Source organism: Lepisma saccharinum, chromosome 1 (assembly GCF_977018435.1).
Source record: "Lepisma saccharinum chromosome 1, izLepSacc3.1, whole genome shotgun sequence".
Taxonomy (NCBI): Eukaryota; Metazoa; Arthropoda; class Insecta; order Zygentoma; family Lepismatidae; genus Lepisma; species Lepisma saccharinum.
In genome coordinates, this window is record NC_139229.1 from 187,238,125 (window position 1) to 187,264,315 (window position 26,191).

At 38.2% G+C, this 26,191-nt stretch overlaps 2 protein-coding genes across 6 annotated transcripts in view; one reads left to right on the top strand and one right to left on the bottom strand.

Annotated features, from left to right (window-relative positions):
- The window catches only part of LOC146005417 (gamma-butyrobetaine dioxygenase-like), a 54,767-nt gene extending 32,536 nt beyond the window's left edge, over positions 1-22,231 (bottom strand). Inside the window, exons 1-2 of one of the 4 annotated variants that reach the window (XM_083144661.1) lie at positions 22,103-22,231; positions 104-207 (exon numbers count right to left, since the gene is read on the bottom strand). In XM_083144661.1, the coding sequence (XP_083000787.1) occupies positions 104-188 (85 nt within the window). In that variant the 5' untranslated portion in view covers positions 189-207; positions 22,103-22,231. Of the gene's footprint in view, positions 1-103; positions 208-880; positions 965-21,189; positions 21,320-21,864; positions 22,005-22,102 lie in introns of those variants that run through there. The other 3 variants (XM_083144666.1, XM_083144671.1, XM_083144676.1) reach the window with 3 other exon arrangements.
- A 537-nt stretch (positions 22,232-22,768) lies between these two features.
- Positions 22,769-26,191, top strand: part of LOC146005437 (peptidyl-prolyl cis-trans isomerase FKBP4-like) — a 30,053-nt gene continuing 26,630 nt past the window's right edge. Inside the window, exon 1 of one of the 2 annotated variants that reach the window (XM_083144685.1) lies at positions 22,769-23,050. The gene's annotated coding sequence lies outside the window, so the exon portion shown is untranslated. The remainder of the gene's footprint in view (positions 23,051-26,191) is intronic. The other variant, XM_083144682.1, reaches the window with a different exon arrangement.

The following is a 26,191-nucleotide window of genomic DNA, read 5'->3' on the forward strand; positions in this document are numbered from 1 at the left end:
GTTTGCAAAATTATAACTGATTACATTGCTTGTGTTGCAATATGTTTCAGGTTTAACCATTTTTATTGCTATATTTATCCAACTGTCTATAGAGTGTACTCACATTGTTGCAGAATTTGATGTTGGAATGCAATTGGTGGTACAACTGTCACTTGTCTCACCAATCCAAAAAGATTCCTTAATGCCATTGTTTATGCTGCATGGAACCTGAAACAAATTTAAAATAATTCTTTACATTTGTAAATCTATGATTGTGATGATGTAATATATTAATGAAAAGCTATTAATTAACCCTAGAAAGCTAAGGCTTCCTCAAATTTATGATTCGTAAATACAGAAATTTCTCTCCCACATCTTCTTACTAGGTGATGCACTTGACATGCTCAGTACGTTTAGTTGGAATTGATATGGGGAGGGAGTTGATACTGTCTGTGTTGAATTGTTGTCCAGTTGACTTGTCATTTGCAGTTCTTTGATATGCATAGTTGTTCAGACAAAACGTTAGCTTTAATGTTATGTGCCAAGTGTAATGTGTACATGGACAGAAGCTGAGTGCTTAGTTTTGTGGTGTTTTTACACACACACACACACACACACACACACACACACAAACACACACAAAGTTGTATACATATTTTATCTCTCTACGTATGTATTGCAAGTGTTTTTTTTCTTTTTAATATGTCTAACAGTTATTGTGCAAAACAAAATGGATGACATGTGCAATGAAGAAAATATAAGAAAATGGCTCAAGGAATGGACGAGATGGGTGACTGAATTTGAGAGTTGTAGTGAAACTGAAGAGAGACAGAAAATGATGATTCTGTGTCAGCAGATGACGATGATTCTGATATTGAATCTCTCAGTGAAATAACAATACCTCATTATTCTCCAGACTGCAGCTCTGAAGCAGAATTCTGTGATGAACAAAACAAACCATCTCAGAATGCACAACTTACCATGCCTGCAAATGAAACAGAGACAAGCAAATGTAAGATCTGCACATTCTGCCCAAGCAAGAAAAGGAGGATGAACACCACACAATGGGCGTTAAATGATGTTAATATTTTTTTGTTTGTTACCAATACTATAAGAAATAAACTTATATTCTTGAAGCTTTCCTGGTGGTGAATACTGAAGAGGTGTTCTCGGGCAATAAGCCAGGTGATTTCTGGAAAGGCTTCCAAGCTCTCCAGAGCTAACATCACCTGGCTGATTGCCCGAGAAAACCTCTTCCATCAATCTTATGTGTATTATTAGTCAATTTTAATTGCCAATAAAATTCAATAAAACTCCATCTTTAAAACAAGAGCGTAACACTGTCAAAATTACTTAGCTTCAGCTTTCCTGATTTTCCACATTATCTCTCTAGTTAACTTAGCTTATCATAATTGAATGACATTGTTTCAGATTCTAATGGAATCTAGTACATTGATTGCTTTCACGAATACGAAGAAAAATTTCAAAACCTTAGATCAATGTGAAAACTGGTATTGGAAGTTACAGACAGATATGCAGCAACATAGTATTGTTTGTAAAATAAATAAATAAAGAAATTTAAAAAAAATAATTTTCAAAAACCAAACGTTTGATCTTCTCATATATCTAAATTCAAATTTCTGAGACTTTTTTCAGAATTTTGAAAAAATCTCAGAAATTGCTTATACTGATGTATCATTTGTTATACTAGCTATCATTGTGAATTGTTTTGCTAAAAAAATACATGAATTCCAACTGATACTTTATGATACCGATACCAATACATTGGTTTAATAACAGACTTTCTGTTCCATGGATTCTGTGTTCTCTTGACTGCCCACGTTCAATGAACAGCCAAAGGTTGAACTTTGACTTTTCTATTCTATTCTATCACATCAAGTGGGCAAAAGCAGTGAAAACTTTCTTGTTTGCAGGTGCAATTCGTCACTTTAAAGTTAAAGTTTTGACAGGGAAGAAGTATTAAGTGTATTTGGTTATGTGAAGCATAACCAAAATGTACTAATAATGCAACATATTCATACCTTGCAAACATGAAGGTGTGTTGCAGAGAGGTGCTTCTTTCAATGGATCTGGGGTGATATTACTTGAAATCTGATCCTGTGTGTAATATAAGTATGTGTTTCACTCCTCCTGCTAAACATGCTAGTAATATGCTTCAAAACCACCAATTTCTAATACAGTAAATAAGACAGTTCCGGTAATTACTTTCCCCTCTTGCATGAATTCTACAGGCTGGGATGAGAGAAAGCTAAGTAATCTTAGAAACCATGAACACACCTCCTTTGTAGCTACTCTATCCTGCACTAAATCTAACAATATCTTATTCAAGGATTAATCATTTGAGGTTGAGCTAGAACTAAAAAATAAACAACTGAGTCACACTACTAGGGGTAGTCATAAAGTTATAATTATCACCTCGAAAAAATAAAGTTATGTAATTAATTTTTTGTGTGTTTGCAGGTACATGTCTGCAATCCTGGTACACATTGAAATCCCTGCGCCACAGTACCGTAGCATGCCGCTAGAGGAGCCAAAACAAAATGGCGCAGCCCATTGATAAAGTGGAATATCTTGCGGTAATTCGTTTTCTGCATTTGAAGGGAAACAACGCTGCAACAATCCATGCTGAGTTGGTGGAAGTGTACGGCTGCAATGCACCATCATATGACACAGTGGTTAGGTGGCACAGACGCTTCCAGTGTGGTCAAACAAGTCTGAATGACGAACAACGAAGTGGCAGACCATCTCTCTGTGAAGAATCTGGAATCGCAAGAGAAGTGGAGGTCCTGGTACTCGAAGACCAGCGTATCACAATCAAGGCGATAGTGGAAAAAGTGAAAATCAGTCATGGATCAGTTTTCAACATCTTGCATGACATTTTGAACATGTCAAAGGTCGTTGCCCGCTGGGTCCCGCGACTGCTCACACCCATTCAAAAAGCCCGCCGAACCGAGGCAGCAGCGGAAATGTTGCAGCTGTGTCAGGTAAATCCAAATGACTTCTTTAGCCGTCTAATCACCATAGATGAGTGCTGGGTGTATCACTATGACCCCGAGACAAAGGAGCAAAGCAAGCAATAGAAACATGTGGATTCACCACCGCCGAAAAAGGCAAAGACCCAACCATCATCGGGCAAGGTGATGCTGAGTGTTTTTTGGGACTGCCATGGTGTGGTGCTATAGATTATGCTCGTAAGGGGCAAACCATTACAGGAGCATACTACCGAAATCTCCTGATGAGGTTACGGGAGGCTGTCAAGACAAAGCATCGCAGGAAGCTGTCCAATGGAGTCTTTTTGCTCCATGACAACGCCCCAGCTTATTCTGCACAGGACACAGTCGCACATGCTGCTTATTTGGGCTATCAAATTTTGCCTCACCCCCTGTATTTTCCTGACATGGCACCCAGTGACTTCTTCCTCTTTCCTCGGATGAAGAAACCATTGCGTGGCAGGCATTTCCAGAATGACGACGAGGTGATTTACAAGGTGGAACGTTTCCTGAACAGACAAAATGCAGACTTCTACAACCAAGGTCTCTGCCAAGTCATCCATCGTTGGGAAAAATGCGTCGCATTGAAGGGTGAATATGTAGAGAAGGACTAACACCATCACCAAGTTTCATGGTCGCAGCTTGATTTTTTCGAGGTGATAATTAAAACTTTATGACTACCCCTCGTATGCATCTAATGAATCAGCAGTGGCATGACATGGGTTTCTCAAAAGTGTTACCAGTCATCAATACACCTATAGGCCTCAAGCGACAACTTGAGCTCTGAAAAAAGTGAAAATTGGAGAGGCCATGTGGATTTTTTTAAAGAAAAAGGCAGGCTGGTGCAGTAAAATTCCAGTGTTGACATCTACAGTTGTAAAAAAATTATCTGGTCACTCACTTAAATGTGTATAATTCGGTGAAAGGGGATTGTGTATAGCGAAGCAAGATTCAAGCATTCGTGCAATAGGGTTATATTTTCTCCTCTAAAAGAATATTATTTTCTTTGGGACCTCAATAAGGGTAAACATGGGAATATAGCATTATTAGCGTAGTAGTACTTTGACAGTGCACTTCAGTTACTTAAGATAGTGACGTTATAAAAATCAGGGTAGCATTATTTTTGAACACGTAATGTGTAACGTGAATGTCTAATGAAAAACAAAACTTTAAAATTTCTTACATGATTCATTTTTGAAAGATTACGTTTTCAGTAGAAATGCTTAGAGTGGACAGCGTTAATTCTGCCCATTCGATTGATTGATTGAGTTTGTGTTTCAAGTCCTCTTTTTGCACAGTAAGGCCATTGGGACTAGACCTACAGTTTAAAGTGGAATCCGAACCACTATGTGCCTCCACTGGGTATTGAACCCAGAACCCCTTGATTACAAGGCAACGATGATACCACCACGCCATCGGGGAGGTCCACTACCCATTTGAGAAATGAAATCCACTACCCATTTGAGAAATGAACACTGAAATAAATTTAATATTAAACCAGATTTTTCAACGGCAATATCTCCTTTGGAGTCTGAAATACGGAAGCCAACATATTCTGCAAAATTCCAGTTCCTGTATAGTGTAATTTCAATCTTAAATATATTAACAAGGTAAAGCTATCCACCAAAAAATGAAGACACCAATGGGGGTGTGGAGGCAGGGCCAAACAATTCTAAATTTCAGTCATAGTAGAGGTGGAGTATCACCTAGGGTTCCAACATGAACTCTAAATTAACTTTCCCTGGGATTTCCTTGAGTTTTCCAGAATCTCCTCACTTTTTTTTCCCAGAATACTCAATGTGCAGTAGATTGCTATAGCCATCATATTCTCACCTTCCTTATTATAATAATAATAATTATTAATTCATTAGAGATGGGACAGGTTAATCAGTACTCAATGGGAGTCTCCCTGATATACGCAGATCAAAGTATTGGTAATATCAGTGGCATGCGGTGCTAATTCAGGCAGGGGAAAGGGTCACCTGCACTAGCTCCTATATATACTATACATATATACACACCTCACAAAAAGTTTGGAATCTATATATATAAAAATGGATGTATGTGCGTGGGTGTGTATATTTGTTTGTTCCGGTATAACTCGTGAACCACCTGGAGCAATTTCAACCAAACTTGGTACACATATCACTTGCAATCTGGAAAGAATACTTTTGGGGTAAAACACCTCTGGCACCCCTAGGGGTGGGGTGGGAAGGGGTGACATGTAAAAATAATCCAAAATGACCGATATTAAATTACGCACAAACAGACATCCGTGACTCTATGCAATCCTGCACAACGACAGTGTTTCTCGGGTTGTCTAACATTCAGGATGTGTTGCGAAAATGACCGATATTAGTGTGGAATCCATAGTTTTTGTGACACTCCCAACGTGGTTCAACTTCTATCAGAATGGGGGGGGGGGGGGGGGGTGAAAAATAAAATGCCACAAATGAACTAGATTAGTGTCGAATCCATAGTTTTCGGAGTCGCTAAGTTAATTGGTGACATTCACGATCACATTTAAAATTAGTTACATTTTACACTATAGTTAGAATTCATTATTTTCCTGCCTAATACAAGATTGGGATAAATAAATACCGGGCAACACCAGGCAATCAGCTAGTATTGTTATATTAGGCAATATGTGATAGGCAAGATGTTGGAATTCAACAACACATGGTATCTACCTGCTGGACATTATTGTGCTTTCACTGACATAAGCCACCCTGCCTATCACTTATTTGTCGTCACTTTGTAATCAAGGGGTCTCGGGTTCGATTCCCGGTGGAGGCATATAGTGGTTCAGATACCAATTAAAACTGCAGGTTCAGTCCTGATTAGCTTTACTGTACATCAGTAGACTTTCAAACACCAAACAATCAAAACCTACCGCATAATATAACATTTCAAACATTGTGCTTAGTTATAACAACATTCCAAACTTTTTTTGAAGAGAGTGCCAGGACAACCGTTTATCTCCAAAACGGATGTGGAAATGGCAGATACAACTTCATCTGGGTACATCGAGTTAAGGGGCCCATGTGTGAGGGTGCTCCAGGGACATGGCTACAATCTTGGATTGAGGTTAAATTATATATATATATAATATATATATATATATATATATATATATATATATATATATATATATATATATATATATATATACAGGGTGTCATTTTAATGGCGCCCACGGACCACGGAAACGTATAGAGGACATCAAAACAAACAACTTTTTTCAGTAACATTTTTCTCGTTGGGAGCGTCGTTTCGGCGCTACAGTCGTTCAAAAAAGCCCGTTTTGCCGCCTGAATGCTGGCAACCATACACAACATTTGATTGCATTTGTGACGTCATATCCCGTCGTGAAGCGATGCGTTACAGGGTTGCCAGGAACACACATATTCTGTGAAAAATGACATAGCTACAATCAACCACATTATGTACCGTAAAACAAAACGAGGAAAACACGTTCTGTAACCTAACAGGAAGTAAACAAACGATAAGAAAAATGGTAGAAAGAAAATAGAATCCAAGTGGAAGTGGTCTAATCGAATGTTGTCTCAGCTGCATGTCAAATATTTGCAAATCTAGTTACCAAGTTGGCATCTACAATTTAGTCTATCCACTTCGTCCTTCTGATACTAGTTGTCTGTGACACACTGAACAGATGACAAAATAGAAATGAAAGAACTCAAAATTCCAAAGGTTATCAATACGTAATATAATGTATATTCAGGGCATTATGAGGCAAGTGACAAAAATGGTTGAAAATACAGGGATATAAGTAGTAGTAAAACAAACTCTCCGACGACTGTTTATCTACGCACCGGATACACATGTAATATTTGCAACTCTGAACAGGGCAGTATATTCGCTACTGATTCATCATTAGATTGTTACTGTGGTTGTACGTGTTTTAGCCGTAATGTAACAACGTGAACCTCAGATACTTCCGTTATCAGCACAAAGTACCACAAGGCATCTGGACACAAACCTGTAGATATCAACCTTGCAACGAGATTTGCAAATATAATTGACATGTAGCTGGGCGTAACAGCCACATGTAGAGTTGTAAGTATAATAAATGTTATTGTTGTTGATATTTGACATGTAGGCTGAGACAAAATCGATATTGACTCTTCATTTTGAATACGTTTTTACCATTTCTCATATCGTTGGTTCATTTCCCCCTTCCCCTGAAATGACTGCTGATATTCTGGCTGGTAGGCTATGATGTTCGGTTTACTGGACGCGTTTCTCGCTTCGTTTTACAGCTAATAATGTGGTTGATAGTTTGTCATTTTTCACAAAATATGTGTGTTCCTTGCAACCCTACCGTGAGCTGTTTCGCAGCAGGAAATGACGTCACAGATACGATCAAATGTTGTGTTGGGTTGCCAGCATCCAGGCGGCAAAACGGTCTTTTTTGAACGGCTGTAGCGTCGAATTGACGCACCAACGTGAAAAAAGTTACTGAGAAAAGTTGTTTGTTTTGATGTCCTCTTCACGAATCTGTGGTCCGTGGGCGCCATTAAAATGACACCCTGTATATATATATATATATATATATATATATATATATATATATATATATGGGATAGAATGAGAAAGAGTGTCAGAAGGGCAGATAAACAAAAATGGCGTAGGAGACAGTAAACACTTACCACAATTGAAGAAAAGTTTGATATTTCAAGGTCATGACCTCATTTTCACAGTAGGTAGAAATTATGGAGTACAAAAGCCTATAGGCACATAATACTGACTGCAGCGTCCATCAGCATAGTGGTGCCAGAAATAAGTGATAAAACAAGGGGTTTGCAAAAAGATCATTTCACCAGTGTTTACTGTGGGATGGATGGTAGGTGGGTGGGTTGTGGTTCGGGAGGTGGGAGAATAATTATTGGGTGGCTAGGTTGAGTCCAGGTGGGTATGGTGGCATGTATTCCTGAAATGTAGGCCCTTTCCCATCGCCTGCGGGTGGAGGTGTCAGTGTGCTGGGGTAATAGGTGTATTATGGCTTCAACAGTTGTTGAAGGTGGTGTTGTGGCTGTTGGTGTGGGTGGTGACGGTGAAGTCGGAGTTTTGGGTGGAAGCTCTGTGGTTATTGATGTGGAAGTTCAGGGGAGTAGAGGTTTCACCCAGGTAGAAGTAAACACAGATTTTACAGATGAGGGTGTATATTAGGTTGGAGGATTGGCAGGTACCCATTGGGCGAAGGGTAAATTCACCAGCTGCAGTCAGGATCTGGAGGGTGAGGGAGGTGATAAGTATAGGGCAGGTCTAGCATTTGGGTTTGTTGCACTTCTGGGCTGGGGGTGGTGGGATGGGAGCAGTGGGTGTATTATGGACCAAGATTTTTCTTGAGGTTGGGGTAGGGGCATCGGAAGACGAACCTAGGTTTGTCCCGAAATATGTCTCTGGTGCCGGGATCACTGTGGAGGATGGGAAGCAGGGAGTGGATGGTATGTTTAATTTTCAGGAGGTGAGGATGGTGATCAGAGTGAGAGGGTTGGTTTTGGGTTGCATGGCACGTGTGTGAGACGTAGCTCTGGTTATTTGTTTGTTGATGAGGGTTGAGGAGTACCCCTGGTTGATTAGGGCTTGGTGCAGGCGTAGGTTGTAGTTTTGGCGGGATGAGGGGGATGAGTCGAGGCATTGGCCTCTAATGGCTAAGGGTGGTATGGCTTTCTTTGGTGTGGTGGGGGTCCAGAGGAGAATAATGTCGTCAATGAATCTGGGCCAGAGGAGTGGTTTCAATTGTTGGGAGAGTATATATATATATATATATATACACACACACAAACACACACATATCATATATAGTAGACCAAGTAAAATTCAACCCTTATTGAAAATGAACCAAATAAAAATAAATATACAATGCATTAGTTACAAATTGTGAGAAGTGACACATATGAGGGATGTTTATATTATATGACAATAATAATGTAACACATATATTAAACCTGATGGTAAGAGACCAGTAGGAAGACCAAAACGAAGATGGGGGGATAATGTTGAGATGGACCAAAAGGAAATTGGTAGGGATGGAAAAAGAGTATATAGATCTTGCTCAGGATACGGACAGATTGAAGGCCTGTGTTGCTGCAGCCATGAACCTTCAGGCAGTGACGTGCACTGAGGAGTAGCTAGTCTAGCAGAGATAGATCACTCAATCTCACATCTCGAATTATATTCAAATCACAATATTTATTGTCTTGTTAAAGCCACCATAGCTCATATGCAACACCTTTTTTCCACGCTCGTCTTGTCCATCGGTGTTCTCCACGGGCAAAGCTGGCTGGATACCCTAGCTCGCTCTTCTTCCGCCTGACCAGTTTCCAGGTAGAAATGGCCGCCCGAAAGAAAAGGAAGATTTCTACCTCTACCTCCCTTGTCCCCTCGCCCCCGCTGCAATGGTTGAAAGCCCAGGCTTTCAGATCCCCCAGTCTATCTCCTAAAGGACAGATAGGGGATTGGTTTCTCATAGATTTTTTTGTAAATCCTCTAAAGAACACAGGGTAAAATTTTCTGCAGTACTTATGTTCTCTGTATTTACACAACCTTTTACACGTTGTACAATATGTACGTATGTATAATATGGGATGTAGTTTTATTATTTATGAAATGGGAACGTGTTATATGCAGACAATAATGTTATGCTTTCTTTCTTTTATTCTTTTTCAAATATGGAATATATAATGATTAAATTACAAATATGTGCTCAGGCTCTCTCTGACTCTCGTTTTAGTAGTGTTTTATTTAAATATACTACTCTTGGTCTCTAACAGTCATAAATACGGATGTATTTATTTGGGCAAGGAAACGCAAGTTCATATTGTTGGATTGGTTTATTTTACTTTGCTTTTCTGCCACATTTGGTTATCGCGAAAATGAGGATTGAGTGATGATATGATGAAATTGGTGAAGGGACCTCATATGAACAATCTAGGCCAGGATTCGAACCCGTGATGAATGCGGATTCTTGTCCTATGTGTTGCAGTGAATAATGAAAAAAATTTGAATAAAAAAGGTATCTCAGAAATCAAAAAGTCAAATGAATATCATTGAAGAAACTACAAAAAAGTGTGTTGTGTTTTGTTACCTGTTACCAAATCAACCAAGCATCGGGGAGTGGTTATCACAGCGTGCTACGACACCAGGAGTTCCGGGTTCGAACCCCGACCCGGGCATGGGTGTTCCCTGTGCTCGTCCCTTCATCAATTTCATCGTATCATCTTCGCAATTAGCCAAATGTGACAAAAAAGCGACGCTAAGTAACAAAAATGAAATCAAATCATTGATTTCAGCCACCTTTTGTACGACAAAATTGATGAAGGGACACACACAAAGAACACAAATGGCCAATCCGAGATTCGAACCCAGGATCTCTGGTTTAGAGTCAAATCAAATAGTTTTTATTTTCGAATGTGGGTGGGGGTTACGTGTACTATTTTCTAGTACTCATTCATAATTTTGCAATCTTTTCCTGTTATTGACATTCTTCTTTTTTGTAGGAATACTGGCCCTAAAGGGAGGAGGTGTGTGACCCACACCAACCCCCCCCCCCCCTCGAGCACGCCACTGACTGCTACCCCAAGTCTTGACTTCACTGCACGTCACTGCCTTCAGGTTTAAGATGGCTAGAGAGTTTGTTAGTTAGTTGTATATTAATAATATAAAGAAAACATTAAAAACAAAGTTGTTGATGTGCAACAAAGAAAACTTAATAAAATAAATTTTAGTGATCAGATGAAAAAAATTAATGTTCTTGCGAAACCTGTTTCATCTTATTTGTAGATTAAGTTGACATTGGTTATCGAGTCGAGTATTCTTGTAATTCAAACATCCTCAATGGAATAATGCCATACAGATGGCAGAGCTTTTCATGACATCCACTAGATTTGTAGAAGTTGAGACAAAACCCAAACTGTTCCAAACTCCCTTCTCAGGAACAAACAAAGACACTAATACAATTTGCCACTGGAAGAATATCCAGTTAATCATTTTACAGAGTTGTAAGAAATTGTTTGAAAAGTTTGATGAACTAAAAGCTATCGTCTTCAGTTGGTCGATCACATAACACTTGTTTCATTCACATTTTTAACCTACAGCTGCATGCGTTGAATTTGGTTTTCAGGCTGGTGGAACAGGTGGATGGGAGTTGTTCCATGCCCTGCTCATTTCTTAGCATTTACCAGGCGCTTAGACTGTACAAGATTTTTCCGGTTCATTATGAATGTTAGATGCAATTTCACAACGAGATTAGGAAAGTATAGAACTAAACAGTTCATCGTAACTAAAATACGAGAGGCATGTAAAAAAAAAAGGGCCGATTGGTTATTAGAGAGAATAAAATCAAGCGAGAAAATTTTTATTTTGATGCTATACAAGTGCATACCCTGACTATTTTTCTACATAGTCACCATGACGCTCCTAGCATTTTTTGTACCGTGAAACAAGTTTACGTAGACCCTCTGCGTAGAAATCTTCCACCTGGGATCTCAGCCAGTCGAGAACTGATGTGGTGAGAACTTCACTGTCATCGAAACGTTGCGAAGCAAGCCAGTTTTTGAGATGAAGGAACAGAAAGTAATCATTTGGGGCAAGATTGGTACTGTATGCTGGGTGATTAAAATGTTCCCATCGGAATTTTTGAATTGTCGCAACAGTACAGTGTCAGCTGTGTGTGGACGGGCATTGTCATGAATAAACAGAATTCCAGACCGTAACATTCATCTTCGCCAGTTTTGTATGGCACGTCGCAGATTAGACAGTGTTTGGCAATGCAGATCTGCTGTGATGGTTTGTCCCGGTTCCAGGAATTCCACGAGGATTACACCTTCTTGTTCCCAAACCATGGTTGTCATGATTTTGCGATGTGATGGTGTTTGCTTGAATTTCTTCGGTTTAGGTGAACCGGAGCGACACAATTGCATGGATTGATGCTTCGACTCACCAGTGACGTACGATATCCAGGTTTCGTCTCCAGTCACTATGTGAGAAAACAAGTCACCCCCATCCTTCTCCCAGCGGGCCAAAAAAATCAAGTGCTGATTTGATTCTTTCATCTTTGTGTGTTTTTTCTCAACATTTTTGGCACCCACCTCGCACACAGTTTGCAATAACCCAGATTGTCCATTACAATTCGGTGCAATGTTTTATCAGACACTTCAGGAAAATCCTTGCCTAGATCAGTAATGGTGAAATGGCGATTGGATCGCACTTTCTCATCAACACGTTGCACAAGGTCGTCCGTCTGAACACTAGGCCTGCCGTTCCTCTTGTCATCATGAACATTTGAACATCCTTCCCGAAAAGCATGGTACCATTGTCTTACCCTTCCTTCAATCAATACTGTTGGTCCGTAAATGGCACACAATTCCCGAAGAATGTCAGCTGCACTCAGTCCTTTTGCATTGAGAAATCTAATCACCGACCTCACCTCGTATTTGGCAGGATTTTCTATTACAGCAGCCATTTCAACTTCCTGCTACTCGCACATACATTCTTCCAAACTGAGAAATATACCTCTGTTGCAGGTACAGAATACTAAAGCATGCTCCCGTGCACGTGCAGCTTCGTCCGTGTTGCCAGTCCCAAGTAAAAAATTATCGGCCTTTTTTTTTTTTTACATGTGCCTCGTAGCAATGGATTTCACTAAAAATAAATGAATAAATAAAATCTTGCCCACACAGGATGGAAAGTATAAGGTGGGCCAAAGGATATGATTGGATACTATTTATAGTGCAAGAACGTGTTATTTGAAAGTGAAATCGACGTAAAAAGTTGTCATAGGTTGAGAGGAAAGTTTATCCTTTTTCACATATGTTGTGGTAATAATTCGTCTGTTTTCTGACAAGAGGTCAGTCAATCCCAATACTGTTGTTATAAGTCTGGTTTGCTGATAGACCTCTGAAAGTCCATTGAATTACCATATCAATGGAGTTCGTATGAAAGGAGAAATTACCTGTCTTCAGAATAATCCCTCCCAAAATACTGAAGCAGGAAAGCATGCACCTAGCAGCAAATCCAGCAGTGCACTGAAAATGATGGCCAACACACTGAGAAGTTTGACCATTGAGAGCTGTACTGGCATTAATCTTACAGCTATTCTTGTCCTACTTCAGTCAATGTATATTGTTAAGGTCAATACAGTTTCTGCATTGATTAAGGCATTTTTTAAATAATAATATCAATATCTGATCATGACTTTTGGTAAGCTCTGTAGAATGAATATGGCGCATGCAACTTGCCATAATCAGTCTCATGATCCAAATTGCCTTATTGTGTAGTCGCCGTTAGAGAACTGCTATTTAGACAAAACAAACAAACAGTTTGAAAAGAATTAAGAGGAATAATCAATACCAAAAATTCACAGAGAATTATTGTTTCTGTGCTAACAAGCCATTGGATATTTAGGGGAACTTTTTGTTTACACTTTTCTGAATAATCAAGGGGGGAAAAGTAATAAGGACATGACATTTGGCATTCTGACAAAATAAGATTAATAGTTAAAAAAAAATAAATCTAGGTGATCATTGCACTAAGATACTGTAGTATGTGTTCACTATCCCTTATTTACAGACCAAGAAGAGAATTGAAAAAAAAAATGGCACCGACTAGCGTAGATATGTGTGTATCTGCTCCTACAAATTTACGTATAAAGTGTGATGATAGATGTGCAAAATGTAAGAGGGTAGTAAAAAACGGCATTTTGTGTGATTCATGTGATAAATGGCTGCATTTTAGATGTGGAAATGTGCCGAAAGATGAAAGAATTGAAGAAAATACTGAATGGTTTTGTCCCCAGTGCATCAAAGATGGCAGCCATAATATCTCCCCAAAGGACAATGAAGAAGATGATGGTTCAACTCTTCTAGAAATTGTTAAAATTCTTGAAACTGATATTTTGGAACTAAAAAATGAAAATCAAATGCTGAGAAACAAACTAGAAACCATCGAAAAAAGAAACGAATGTAATGACTCCACCCACACATGGACACAAGTTGTGAAGCATGGCAGAAAATCGAGCAAAAGCAAGGAAACTGTAACTTTCATGAACAAGAATAGATTCCGCATCTTGCAGGAACTCCCAGTGGAAGACATGCGTACAGTGAAAGATACAAGCAATCTTTGTAAATATGCCTCAGCAGTAAATCCAAGGAAAATTGAGAAGACAAATAGCAAAAACCTAGTCATCTGCAAGTGCACATTTTTGCAGACAGTTACGACAGAGGGCTAGCAGGTGTAATCAAGAAACAATTAGGTGAAATCCCAGTCGATGGTATTATCAAACCTGGAGCTAAAATATAAGAGATCGTAAGTGGCATGAAACCTGAAAATTTGGAAAAAAAACTGTGGTTATCATGGCTGGTGCAAACATTGTGGCCTGCAACGAAGGACAGGATGTTGCAGAAACACTGGAAGAGAAACTGAATGATCTGGCCATGTCGAAAGTGATTGTCGTGAATATACCTCATACAGGCACGTATCCAGGAATTCATTTCGGAGGGGGCTCAACACCATTTTTTTAAGGGGTATAGTAAGAACCTCACAATTGTATGTTTAAGACCAGTGGTGGCAATTGGGTTCCAAAACGGGGAGGGGGGCGGGTGCGGATGGCGTTGCAAGGAAAGTTTACTTTCTCTTGGTAGCCAAGGCTTAACATTAAGAGGCCATAATTTTGAAGCAGAAAAATAAAAAAAATGGGGAGCAACTATCCCTTAAATCGTGGCCACTGTAAGGCTATCATTTTAATCAGAACGTGAAATCAGAACATTTTTTACCACTCGACTCCTCTGTTTCCATGCATTAATAATGTGTGCCGGAACCATCTCGGTATGTGTTTGTCCATTTCTTCTCATCAGGTATAAAAACATCTATGGTATCTTTGAGTGTTTTTACGAAGAAGTTATACATGCACGGGATGGACAATCCACTCGACAACGCGAGATTCAAATTGTGGGTTGCGAACTGAATGCAGACAGCTCTCGAATATTTCTCTCTGATTCGAGCCTGAACACCACTAATGTGTCTTGTCCTCCCATGTTTTCAGCTCTTATAAAAGCAGAAACCCACCAAATTGTTCCGATTCAGGCCTTAGTACTCACAAGTGTTCAAAAATGCGTCCCAGATTTCGCTGTCTTTTTATATATCGGCACGAAACAAAGGAAGTCTTCTCGAATACAGGTGGATCACGAAACAATTAATGCATAATGAAAACCCTTCTGTTCCCAACACATCTAATGTTTTGTCTCCCAGTATGATCAAATGCTTACTCACTTATCTCCAGTGACGTGCCCAAGGGAGGGTTGGTGGGGTAATAACCCCATTTGACCCAGTATTCCTTTTTTTTTTAAAAAAAAAAAAGAGGAATGTCAAAGACAGGGAAAAAATGGCAAAATAAGGACTGACTACCAAAAATAGAATGCGTAACCCCTCTCCCTTCCGAAAATCCTGGGCACGCCGCTCTTTATCTCGGACACATTTTTTAAAATGAACTCACCAGAAGTTTTTATCATCGTATTGGAGATTGAAGTAAGATGCGTTCTTCCTGCAGGTTTGAATATGATCCTTTAGGGTGCCGTCCTGCCTTCACACCTAACCTTAACAAGGCCCTAATTTTCCATCCTTGTGACTTGGATTTTCAAGACTTAGGAAGGTTTCAGACCGAAGGGACACGCGATACATGTCGATTGGAATGGGCCAATCAACAGCAACGTTTCACACCGTAGCGACACAAAAGGCCGCACAAACCTAATCTTCAGGCGACACGGTGTAAAATCTCCCTTATTAGGCCACTATCATTGTCACCTTGAAGTAGTAGCTCTTGTTGACCACAGAAAAAAAATATCCTCAACCGGTGGGAATGCTCCTCAGTTTTCTTCTCTCTCCTATATTTTCTGTGCTTGTTCACTATACAGGCAACACCTTACGATTTGATATACACAGGACATGTACTATGTAGACATTTTAACGAAAAATCGGTTGAAGTCAAGGATGACTAGGTGGCTCAGTTGGTAGAGCCCTGATGTGGGTCCTGGTAGAGCCTGCAATTTCCGCCTAAAATGTCTACATATGCAACATCTTCTTGCTTTCTCTTCTCGACATTCATAAAATTTTCGGCTGTTTCTTTAAGTATTTGAATGTGTTTCGAACCCAGTAGGCTTAAACAAAAGTATTTTTTTATATCATGAAATTCTCAGACTGCATATACGAAATTTAGTTCTGGCAAAACTAAATCATCACTCAAAACTTTGCTTTTCAGTTGATCTATGCAGTTTATTTCTGTTTTAATATCCGGTACTGATGAAATATTCACTTTAGAGAGAGAGAGAGAGTAAGAGAGAGAGGCCTTGATCTCTTCGGCCCTCGAACCTAGCTAGCACTACTCTGAGGCCCCGGAAGTTCTGCTGTCGTCAATGTCTTCATTTTCGAATCACTATATCTTATAAAGCAACCAGAGGATGCTGACTGATCTGATCATCAATCGACTGTATGAATTGTCACACTTACCTCTGAAATCTCATTAACCGATTCTTTGTACAGATCAATCGAAAAATTGAATCGGCGTATTTATATCCTCATTATATTGTAGAACGTTCCGCAGATAAAACGATTCGTTAATATCGCCAGTAGTTGACTCCTTCTCTCATTCAAGAACGTACCCTCTCCTACCTTCCAGAGATTAGAAATTACAACGAATCGCCCTACGTGTGGCTCTACCTTTGTTGTGCAGCTTCCAAATGCTGACAAGTCTCTACATAGTCCTCAAGTGCGCTGAGTCAACACCGAAAGCGCAAGAAAAGTGTACGTGCAATATTACCAACAACAGGGTTATAGAACATTCTCCGTCTTGCCTCGATACTTGTCTATCTCCTTAAATCATCGTCACATTATTCAAAAAGCCAAAAACCTAATTTTATCTAGTGTAAAATAAAAAAAATTCTGGGGGGGGGCTCGAGCCACATCAACCCCACCTTGGATATGTGCTATTAACAATAACAGGGTTATAGAACATTCTCCATCTTGTCTCGATAATTATTTCTCCCAAATTATCATCACATTATTCAAGAAGCCAAAATCCTAATTTTATCTAGTGTACACAGAAAAAAAATCCTGAAGGGGGGTTCAAGCCTCCTGATTCCCACCTTGGATACGTGCTATTGACAATAATAGGGTTATAGAACACTCTCCGTCTTGTCTCGATAATTATTTCTCTCAGATTTATAAATTTATTATCTTCACATTATTCAAGACGCCAAAAATCTAATTTTATCTAGTGCAAAGTTAAAAATTTTCTGAGGGGGGGGGGGCTCGAGCCACCTCATCCCCACCTTGGCTACATGCTATTAATAATAGCAGGGGTATAAAACATGGTCCGTCTTGCCTCGATAATTATGTCTCTCCTTACATTATTTTCACATTATTTAAGAAGCCAAAAAGCTAATTTTATCTAACGTAAAGTGAAAAATTTCCTGGGGAGAGGGTCGAGCCCCCTGTGCCCCATCTTGGATACGTGCTATTATCAATAACAGGGTTAAGGAACATTCTCCGTCTTGCATCGATAATTATTTCTTTCCTTAAATTATTGTCACATTAAACAAAAATACGTTAGAGTATTCAAATTGGTCTACTTACGCAAGTGAGTATGTATTCTTATGTGGACGACGTTTCGGAAGCTTTACTGCTTCCTTCCTCAGGTTGTCGTTTTCAGCTCGGAATATCAAGCCATGTCAGAGAAGTGTCATGTAAGGATACTGGGTGAAAGGTTTGGGTTAAAAACACTTCATAGTGCTTGACCTATACAGAATTAAATACACATAAGAATACATACTCACTTGCGTAAGTAGACCAATTTGAATACTCTAACGTATTTTTGTTTATTGATAGTGAGTAATACGCACGTAACCAATATGCTATTGTCACATTATTTTATTTCACACCACAAGAAACAAAAAAAACTCATTTTATCTAGTGTAAACCTAAAACTTTCGGGGGGGGGGGGCTCGAGCCCCCTAAGCCCCCCCCTCTGGATACGTGCCTGACCTCATAGATAGGATCTGCAGTCTAACTCGTGTGTAAATATTGCAGTACATAATACAAACAGGAAAATCAAATATTTGTGTAAAAAGTATAAGAATGTAGAAATGTTAGATATAAGTAGGTTAGGGAATGATAAGCACACAAACCATGGTTTGCATCTAAATTGGTCAGGTAAGCAGGGGTATGTAATCAATTATGTACAATAATTAAAAATCATAGTGCAAATCAAAGTAAAAGCTCCAAACCTATCGAGCTGAAATGGCAAGAAACGGAACCAAAACAGGCCCTCACTGAGTCGCGTGGTGGACAATCCAATTCATAATTATGATGTGAGATTAATCCACGAAAATATTCAAACACAATTACTAAGGCAAGCCAAGTTAGGGATACCACCTTGTAATGGAAATTATATGTTACTACTACATCTGAACATAAGATCCATTAGAAATAAATTAGATGAACTAGAAATATTAATGGGGAGAATAAATAACTGTATTTTAAGCATAAACGAACACTGGCTACGGGATGAGGAATTGCAAATATATGTACCTCCAGGTTTCAGGTTAATTACTGGCTATTGCAGATCAAATATGAATCATGGTGGTGTATCACTATATATCAGCGACAACCTAGATACCAGCTTTTCAATCTTAGATGTTAGTCAGTTTTGCATAGAATGGTGTTTTGAAGTGGCTGCTATGTCACTGCCAAATTTAAGAACAATTGTTATCTCGGTGTACAGAGCACCTGAAAGTAATGTAGAATTGTTTATCAAGAGCGTGCAAAATATTATTTCGTACCTAGACAAAAACTTTAACAACCATAAAATAATTATTCTTGGAGACATCAATTTTGACATTCGAAACAGTACCCCTGAGCAAATACATGTTCTAAATATTTTAAAATCTTTCAACTATTACTGTGCAAACAATAGGCCAACAAGACTACACTCTTGTCTAGATAACATTTTAACAAACCTATATAAATACTGCTATGAGATAGGGATATTCAATACATTTTATTTAACGGACCACAAAGGCTTATGGTTAAAAGTGAACAATAATATACCTCTGAATACTATACATAATCAAATTAAATCTGTTAGACTAATTAATGATAACAGGCTGAATATACTAAGAAACAAATAAAAAAAAAGACATCGATTGGATTAATTCAAATTTTTCAAGGGCAAATGTCGATGCATTATTTGAGAAATTTATGAGTACCATCTCCGATATATATAACGACTGCTGTCCTAGAGTCCCAAAAAAGGAGAAACCAATTAAAGCTAAACGCGAACAAAGGCACTTAGGTCAATGGTATAATCCACACTTGAGTAAATTAAAAATCTTGCTTATGATGTATTATAATGGATTTAAAAATGGTAACGCATATAAGACCAGATATCTCAAATTAAGAAATATTTACAGATCAGAAATTAGAAAAGCTAAATGCACAGCAAATGATAAATTTATTAATAACTCCGATAATAAATGCAAAGCAGCTTGGAATGTCATTAAGGCAGAATTAGGCAGAGGGAAACCCAGAAGAAAAGAAAATGTTCTGATTACTCCAAGCAAATTTAATGATTTCTTTGTCAGGGTAGGTAACAAATTGGTACAAACCACAATCTATGAATCAATTTGATTATGAATATAATAATCGCATGTCACAAGACATCCGGTGGCATGAGACCCAACCTGCTGATATTTTAAAAGCAGCACAAAAACTAAATAATTCAAAATCTGAAGACTTTTATGGAATGTCGAACTTTGTTTTAAAACGAATCATTGATATTCGACAGTACCCACTTTACATTCTCATAAACTGGATGATGTATTGTGGGCACTTTCCTTCCTGCCTCAAGCTCTCAGTCGTCATACCCGTGTATAAAAAAGGTGATAAATCGAGTCCCGACAATTACCGTCCTATATCACTTGTTCCCATTGTCTCCAAAATTATAGAACACTGTTTATATAATCAACTCGATAGCTATTTCACAAATAATAATTTATATACAAGTGCACAATATGGTTTCAGAGCCCATCCATCCACTGTGAAGGCGAATGAAAGCATTGTTTCCACTGTGTTAGATGCATTTGAATCCAAACTTTCTGTAAGTGCAACACTTATTGATCTGAGTAAAGCCTTTGACTCTGTTTCCCATCAAATATTGATAAAAAAATTACACTTCTATGGCATCAAAGAAACTGAACTTGCTCTAATAAAATCCTACTTGTCAAATAGACAACAAAGGGTCACTGTAGACAACATAAAATCAGAATTCTTATATATAAACAAACCATTTTCTCTAACAGTTTGAAGTTCTATGCTCAACCCATCTCGTTTGTTGAGCCATTCTACACAATTTTGTGTAGTGAATAATAAGTAATGCAAGTTCAAAACTCGAAAAATATATGCATAATTGAACTTAAAACTGTAGTTATCAGAAAAAGTAATTAATAATAAATCCTAGAACAATTTAGAAGCATTTATCACAATTTCAGAGCAGCACTTTTTATTATCCTCAATCCACACAACAGGGAGAGGGGACAAAATCGAATTTTTTGCAAAATCTGAAAGTAACAGTATGGTATAGGGAAAACACATTTCTTCAAATTTACAGGAGAAACTACTTACGGAACTCAGTTTCTGTAGACTTTTGTAAGCTCGTGGAAGTGTTTTCTCCCTTCGTTCAAACTTATTAGGCTGGTAAAACACGTATTTTTCGACATTAATGTCTCTCTGATGCACAAACGCTCTTGGCTCCATTACGTTCGACTACGTGAACCAAATGTTCCGTGTGTTCTATGACGTAACCCCCGGTCAGTGTTTCCAAACTTGCCATTGTTTTGCCAGAACATGACAATTTTAACTATGTTTGCTAACCTAACCTAACCTTGCATGCATGGTTCGTGGGACTACCCATCAATGGTGTGTGGGGCTACATGTGCATGGTTCATGGGGTTTTCGAACCCGGAAAAAAATACAAAATGAGTAAGGGACACCTATAACTTCTGAGTTTCCGTCAATTTTTGACATTCGTACTTACCATAACTTCTTCCTACACTTAAAAAAAGCCAGGAGTCGCCACTGTGTTACGTGGGGTATAATCTAAGAATATAGAAACTAATATCAATCTTACACATATTAGTAACCAACCAGCTGAGGATTAGGGACTTAAGTAACTGCTTGCTTGCTTGGTTTCATTAATGGCCTTCACCTGGACTTAAGTAACTGTTTTCATACATGATAAGCACAATGACATAACATCCAAGATTTACCTCGCCATTAAGGGGGCGTGTCTGTCTGTTTAGAAATTGTAAATTGATGCCGATATTTTATTTTTTATTGTTCTTTTTATTTGTGCAGGCGAGTCAAAGGTATCAATCAAAGGTCGTTTGATTCCATATTAAACTTCTTTGGGATTAAAAACAAACAAACATATCATGGTTGCGAAACATTCTCTCTTCTTATTCTTGCATGACAACAACTAATCACTATAGCCAATAGAAAAAACTATCATCACAAAAAAAAAAAGAATAAAAAGAGAGGTCAATCGAATCTGCGCATCAAATTCTATCGACCCAAAGGATTACGTTATTATTTCGTAATTACAAGCGTGGCCTTCAACCTACTACAACGAAGAATTTAAACAGGCTCCCCCCCAGCAATTATTTTCTACTGCAATTTTTCACAGGCTCCGTTATTCTTCAGGTTATTTCCTACGTAAAATGAACCGCAGAAAATTACAAAAACACCGGTCACCACGTACTTACTAAAAAATCCTTAGCTGAAGTACTCTACAGGCAAAACTTACCGTAGCTCAGTTAATCACTCAACTACAAGTTTTCTCACAATTAAATATTACTTAACGTCGGTATTCATTGGACTATGGTACAAGATAAATGCCCCTCCCCGTTTGGAACTTGGACCTCAACCCGACTTAACTTCCAGCTGTTTTATGTCAAAGATAAAAAAAAGGGGGGAGGCAAAAGAACACTGTAAATGGAAGAACTTCTAATCATAACTTTTTTTAAGCTTATCATATCACTTACCAAAATTTCCGGCCTCTTACTTCTTAGGCTATCATTAAATATGTCTGCAAATTACACTAAAAAACAAACAATATTTTAGCTCATAATTTGACAAAAAAGTGGTTTGTCGACTGCGCAGCGCGACAATCATTTGTTCCTTTAATGAATCAAAATATCTTGAATTGTGTAAATCTTACTAAATGTAAAACAATTTAATATCGAAAATAATAAAAAAAAATATATTAAAATTTGCAAATCATACTAAGTAATAATTCAAGACGAAAGAAAATGAACAATATAGGAAGGCTTTAGAGCAGCAGATGTTGCCAATATTTAGCCTATTTCACTAGAGGTAGAGATTTAGTTAGATTGGGATTTTCTTGCTCGTACTCATGTAAAATTCGATGAAAGCGTGATTTGATTTCTGTTATGCAAGAAACCCAATAAGTTGACCTATGAAACATCAGTCAGGCCAAAAAAAAATATATAATTCTCGCATTTTTGGAAAAAAAAATTTAGAATGTGTATAATTTTATAAATGCTGTGCTTGTTCTATTGCAGTCTATTACAAAAAATCTAAATATATTTACACAAATAAATAGAAAATAAGATGAACACACGAGAATCGAGATTAGTAAGGGGATAGTTATTTAGAAATATTCCGCAAAAATAGATAGCAACACTGATCATATTGTGTCTCGTTCCGTTCTCCCCCAGAGTGCACAGAAAAGTCGAGAATTGCCGGCTCCATAACATAAATATACTAACCACGCATTTCATTAAAAGAACGGAAAGGGGTTAATTTATATTATTCGGTTGCGTTGTGATATAATTTGCCGATATTTTAATTCAGTATTTTACAACGTGACTGCTTGAAGGTGAAAAGTAAACGTGGTAAGTGCGTTCTTCGAAATTCCTCACTTTTAGAATGTAGAGAGAAGAAAATAGGAAGAAATTATCATCGTAGCTGTAAGTTCAATTTGAGTTATGTTAAATCATACTACTAATATTTTTTAAGTGCAAAATTGACATATTTTTATTTACATAGTGGAATGATAAGCAAGTGCAAGGGGGAACATTTAGGTATGACTTGAAGATGAACGGACCCCTCTCCGATGTCCTTCATATTTGGCATACTTACTAATTGAGGCCTGCTAATGACGAATCTGAAGTTAAAATTTGTCGGAAACTTCTAGAAATTGCTAAATAATTGCGATCCATTGACGCTAGCCCCAGGAACCATTAACGTGTGGTTAGGTTAGTTTCGGTTATGTTAAGCAAACATAGGTTAAAATTTCGTGTCGTGGTAGTATCAGGGGTACTATTATACTATAAGGGAAACACCTATAAATCATATATTTCGCACTTTTTTACATTGCTAACGTACTATTTTGGAATGCGGAACATTTCCTAAGGTGAAATAATGCATTTCTAAGATAATGTCTATTTCTTATATTTACGAGTACTTACTGTTACTTGTTATTTCGATTCTGTAACACATTATGGCGGTTAGGTTAAGCTAGGTTAGGCAAGCATAGTTAAAAAAAAAAAAATAGAAATAATCGACAAGTCATGTTCTAGTGAAAACACGGCGATGCTGAAATTCAGGTAAGTTTTTTCATATCCTGGAAACTGATTTCTTCAAATTTAAAAATTTGGGGGCAGGTGACTCCGGCCAATTTCTAACATGCCTTTAACAGGGAGTCTATAGAGAAAGCCGGAGCGTAGTGGAGCGGAGGCTGGGCCGCGGTAGCGCTAGGGGGCAGTAGGTCAATTACCCCAGGGGCAGAGCCTGGAATCGGTGGGAAATTTGGACTCAAAAATTTCAAATTAAAATAATTTTTTAGTTTAAATTTCCCACCCATTCCGGGATGGATAGCCCCAAAAGCCATTCACGGATAGCACCACGAAACATTACAATTTTCTTCGTAAAACAATGCAAAATAGTGTAAAAAAAATTAGATGAGATGAGCCTTGTTCACGGGTATTTCTTGGGTTCCGAAGGTTGAAATACTGCATAACGAATGAGAATCAACAATACACAAGCACGACGCGTGATTATGTAGGAAGGTGTACGCACCATATTGTGTCTCAGGCAAGCGAAAAGACTACGAGAAGGAAGTAATCATAATGTGAATAATTGCAATTACTTTGATAAAAAAAGAACGTCAATACACCTTAAGGAATGTTCGGCAAAGCAGATAGATAAGTACGAATGTCAAAAATTGACGAAAAGAAGTAGTTATAGGTGTCAGACGGATAGTAAATTTTTGCCATGTATTGTTTTATGGTAAGAAAGCACACACACACACACATACACAAAAGAGTAAGAAAGAGAGAGATTGGATGATTAATTTGTAAAACTTAAAAGATAAACAAGAGAAGGAACGAATAAGCAAGAAATGAAAAGGAATATATATATATATGAAGGGGACCTCCGTAACGGAGTGGTTGAACGCTAGGATGCCAGGGGTCTTGGGGTCTAATCCCAACCTAGGCATGGATGTTCCTTATGAGTGTCCATTCATGAATTTAATCATATCACTTATATTCATTGATGCAATTAGGCAAAAGTGAGAGGAAGGTGACGTTAAATAACAAAAATCAAATCAAGAAGAAAACAGATTAATAAGAATTGTGTAATATTTCAGGAGACATGTAAGCAGCATAACTTTGCCTTTGCCAAACGGGGGGCAGGTTGCACTTTACTCTGTGTTCTTTTAGTTATATCTGCAATCACCTCCCCCCCCCCCCCCCCCCAATATGCATCCATGGATGTCCTGCTTTTCATTTCAGAAAATGTGGTCGTCCTAACACGTAGGCCAGGTTCCAATTGTGTTGTTCTGATAACATCATGACCCACACACGTCTTGTGTATTAACCATATTCTATTCATGTGTGTGAGCTCACATTGAACCCGGTTGGATTAGTACTTGCTTTTTTGTGCAGAACTACTTTTTCATCCCACTCCTATATCAATTCGTGAGTCAGATTTGGTGCTCGTAGTATTCTTACTACGTTCCTTGGTTTCATATGCGCAAAGATCACTGCATGAAAAAAAAACAAAAAACAGTGCAGCTTCGAGCACACTCACGGCACAATCAGCTTTTTAAATTTTTACAAGATGATTCCCCCAAATCACTTTTTCTGGATCTTACAAACGCACAGATTTGTTTCTCATAAATTTACAATTACTTCCACATTCTTTTCCAGTAATTCCAATGTCTTCCTTATCATCCTGTGCAACTTGTGAAAGGGTTATCACTTTTCCTGTAAATATTTTTTTCAAATATGCATGCCCCTCGTTTTGTGAGGATAAAGCTGGATTTATTTGTGTTCCCTTCCCAAACAGTTGAATTCAAATATAAAGGTAAGATGTAGTGTCACAGAGCTGTTTGTATTTTTTCTTTAAACAAGGAGTGTAGGATACAACTATCCACTAATTATTTCAAAAATCAGATGGCACAGAATCTTGAAGCATTAGCATACAAAGTCATTCAATGTGATAAATAAAATGTGCAAAACTTTCATCCCTAGTTAAAGGTGTAAATGTAGCCAGCTCAGTGGCAGAGCATGTTAAGTGGTCGATTTTTGATCTTGCCACAGAAGTTTGAGTGTTTCAATTCCAGCCTGGGTATGGCCATTCTTTGTGAGTTACCCTTTGTCAACTTTGTCTAATCAACACTCATGCTCGTTGTTGTAATTAGCCAAACGTGAAAGAAAGTGATGTTATATAACAAAAATACACATAACTAGGCTGGGGCAAGCAGGGACCCACTGAGGTATTACACAGAAAACTGTAATGGGTTTTGTTAGATTGGCCCACTGCAGGCAGATTATAGAGACTAATGTGTGAGGTCCAAGGCTGTTGGTTTCGTACAGATGCAAGTCTGCTGTAATTATCCCATAATTTCCCACTATGCTAAGCAAAGAAAGTTAGCGGGGTAAAATTATGGAAGTTTTAACACAGTTCAGCTAGGATCTCAATCCTGGCCAGGAAATCGGTGTACGTACAAAGGGAACTCAACAACTTGCACATCAGGCCCCTAGCGTACACAGGCTGTTTTCTGGATGGGGCTGATAAGATGGATATTAAATGGTTGCGTTGTA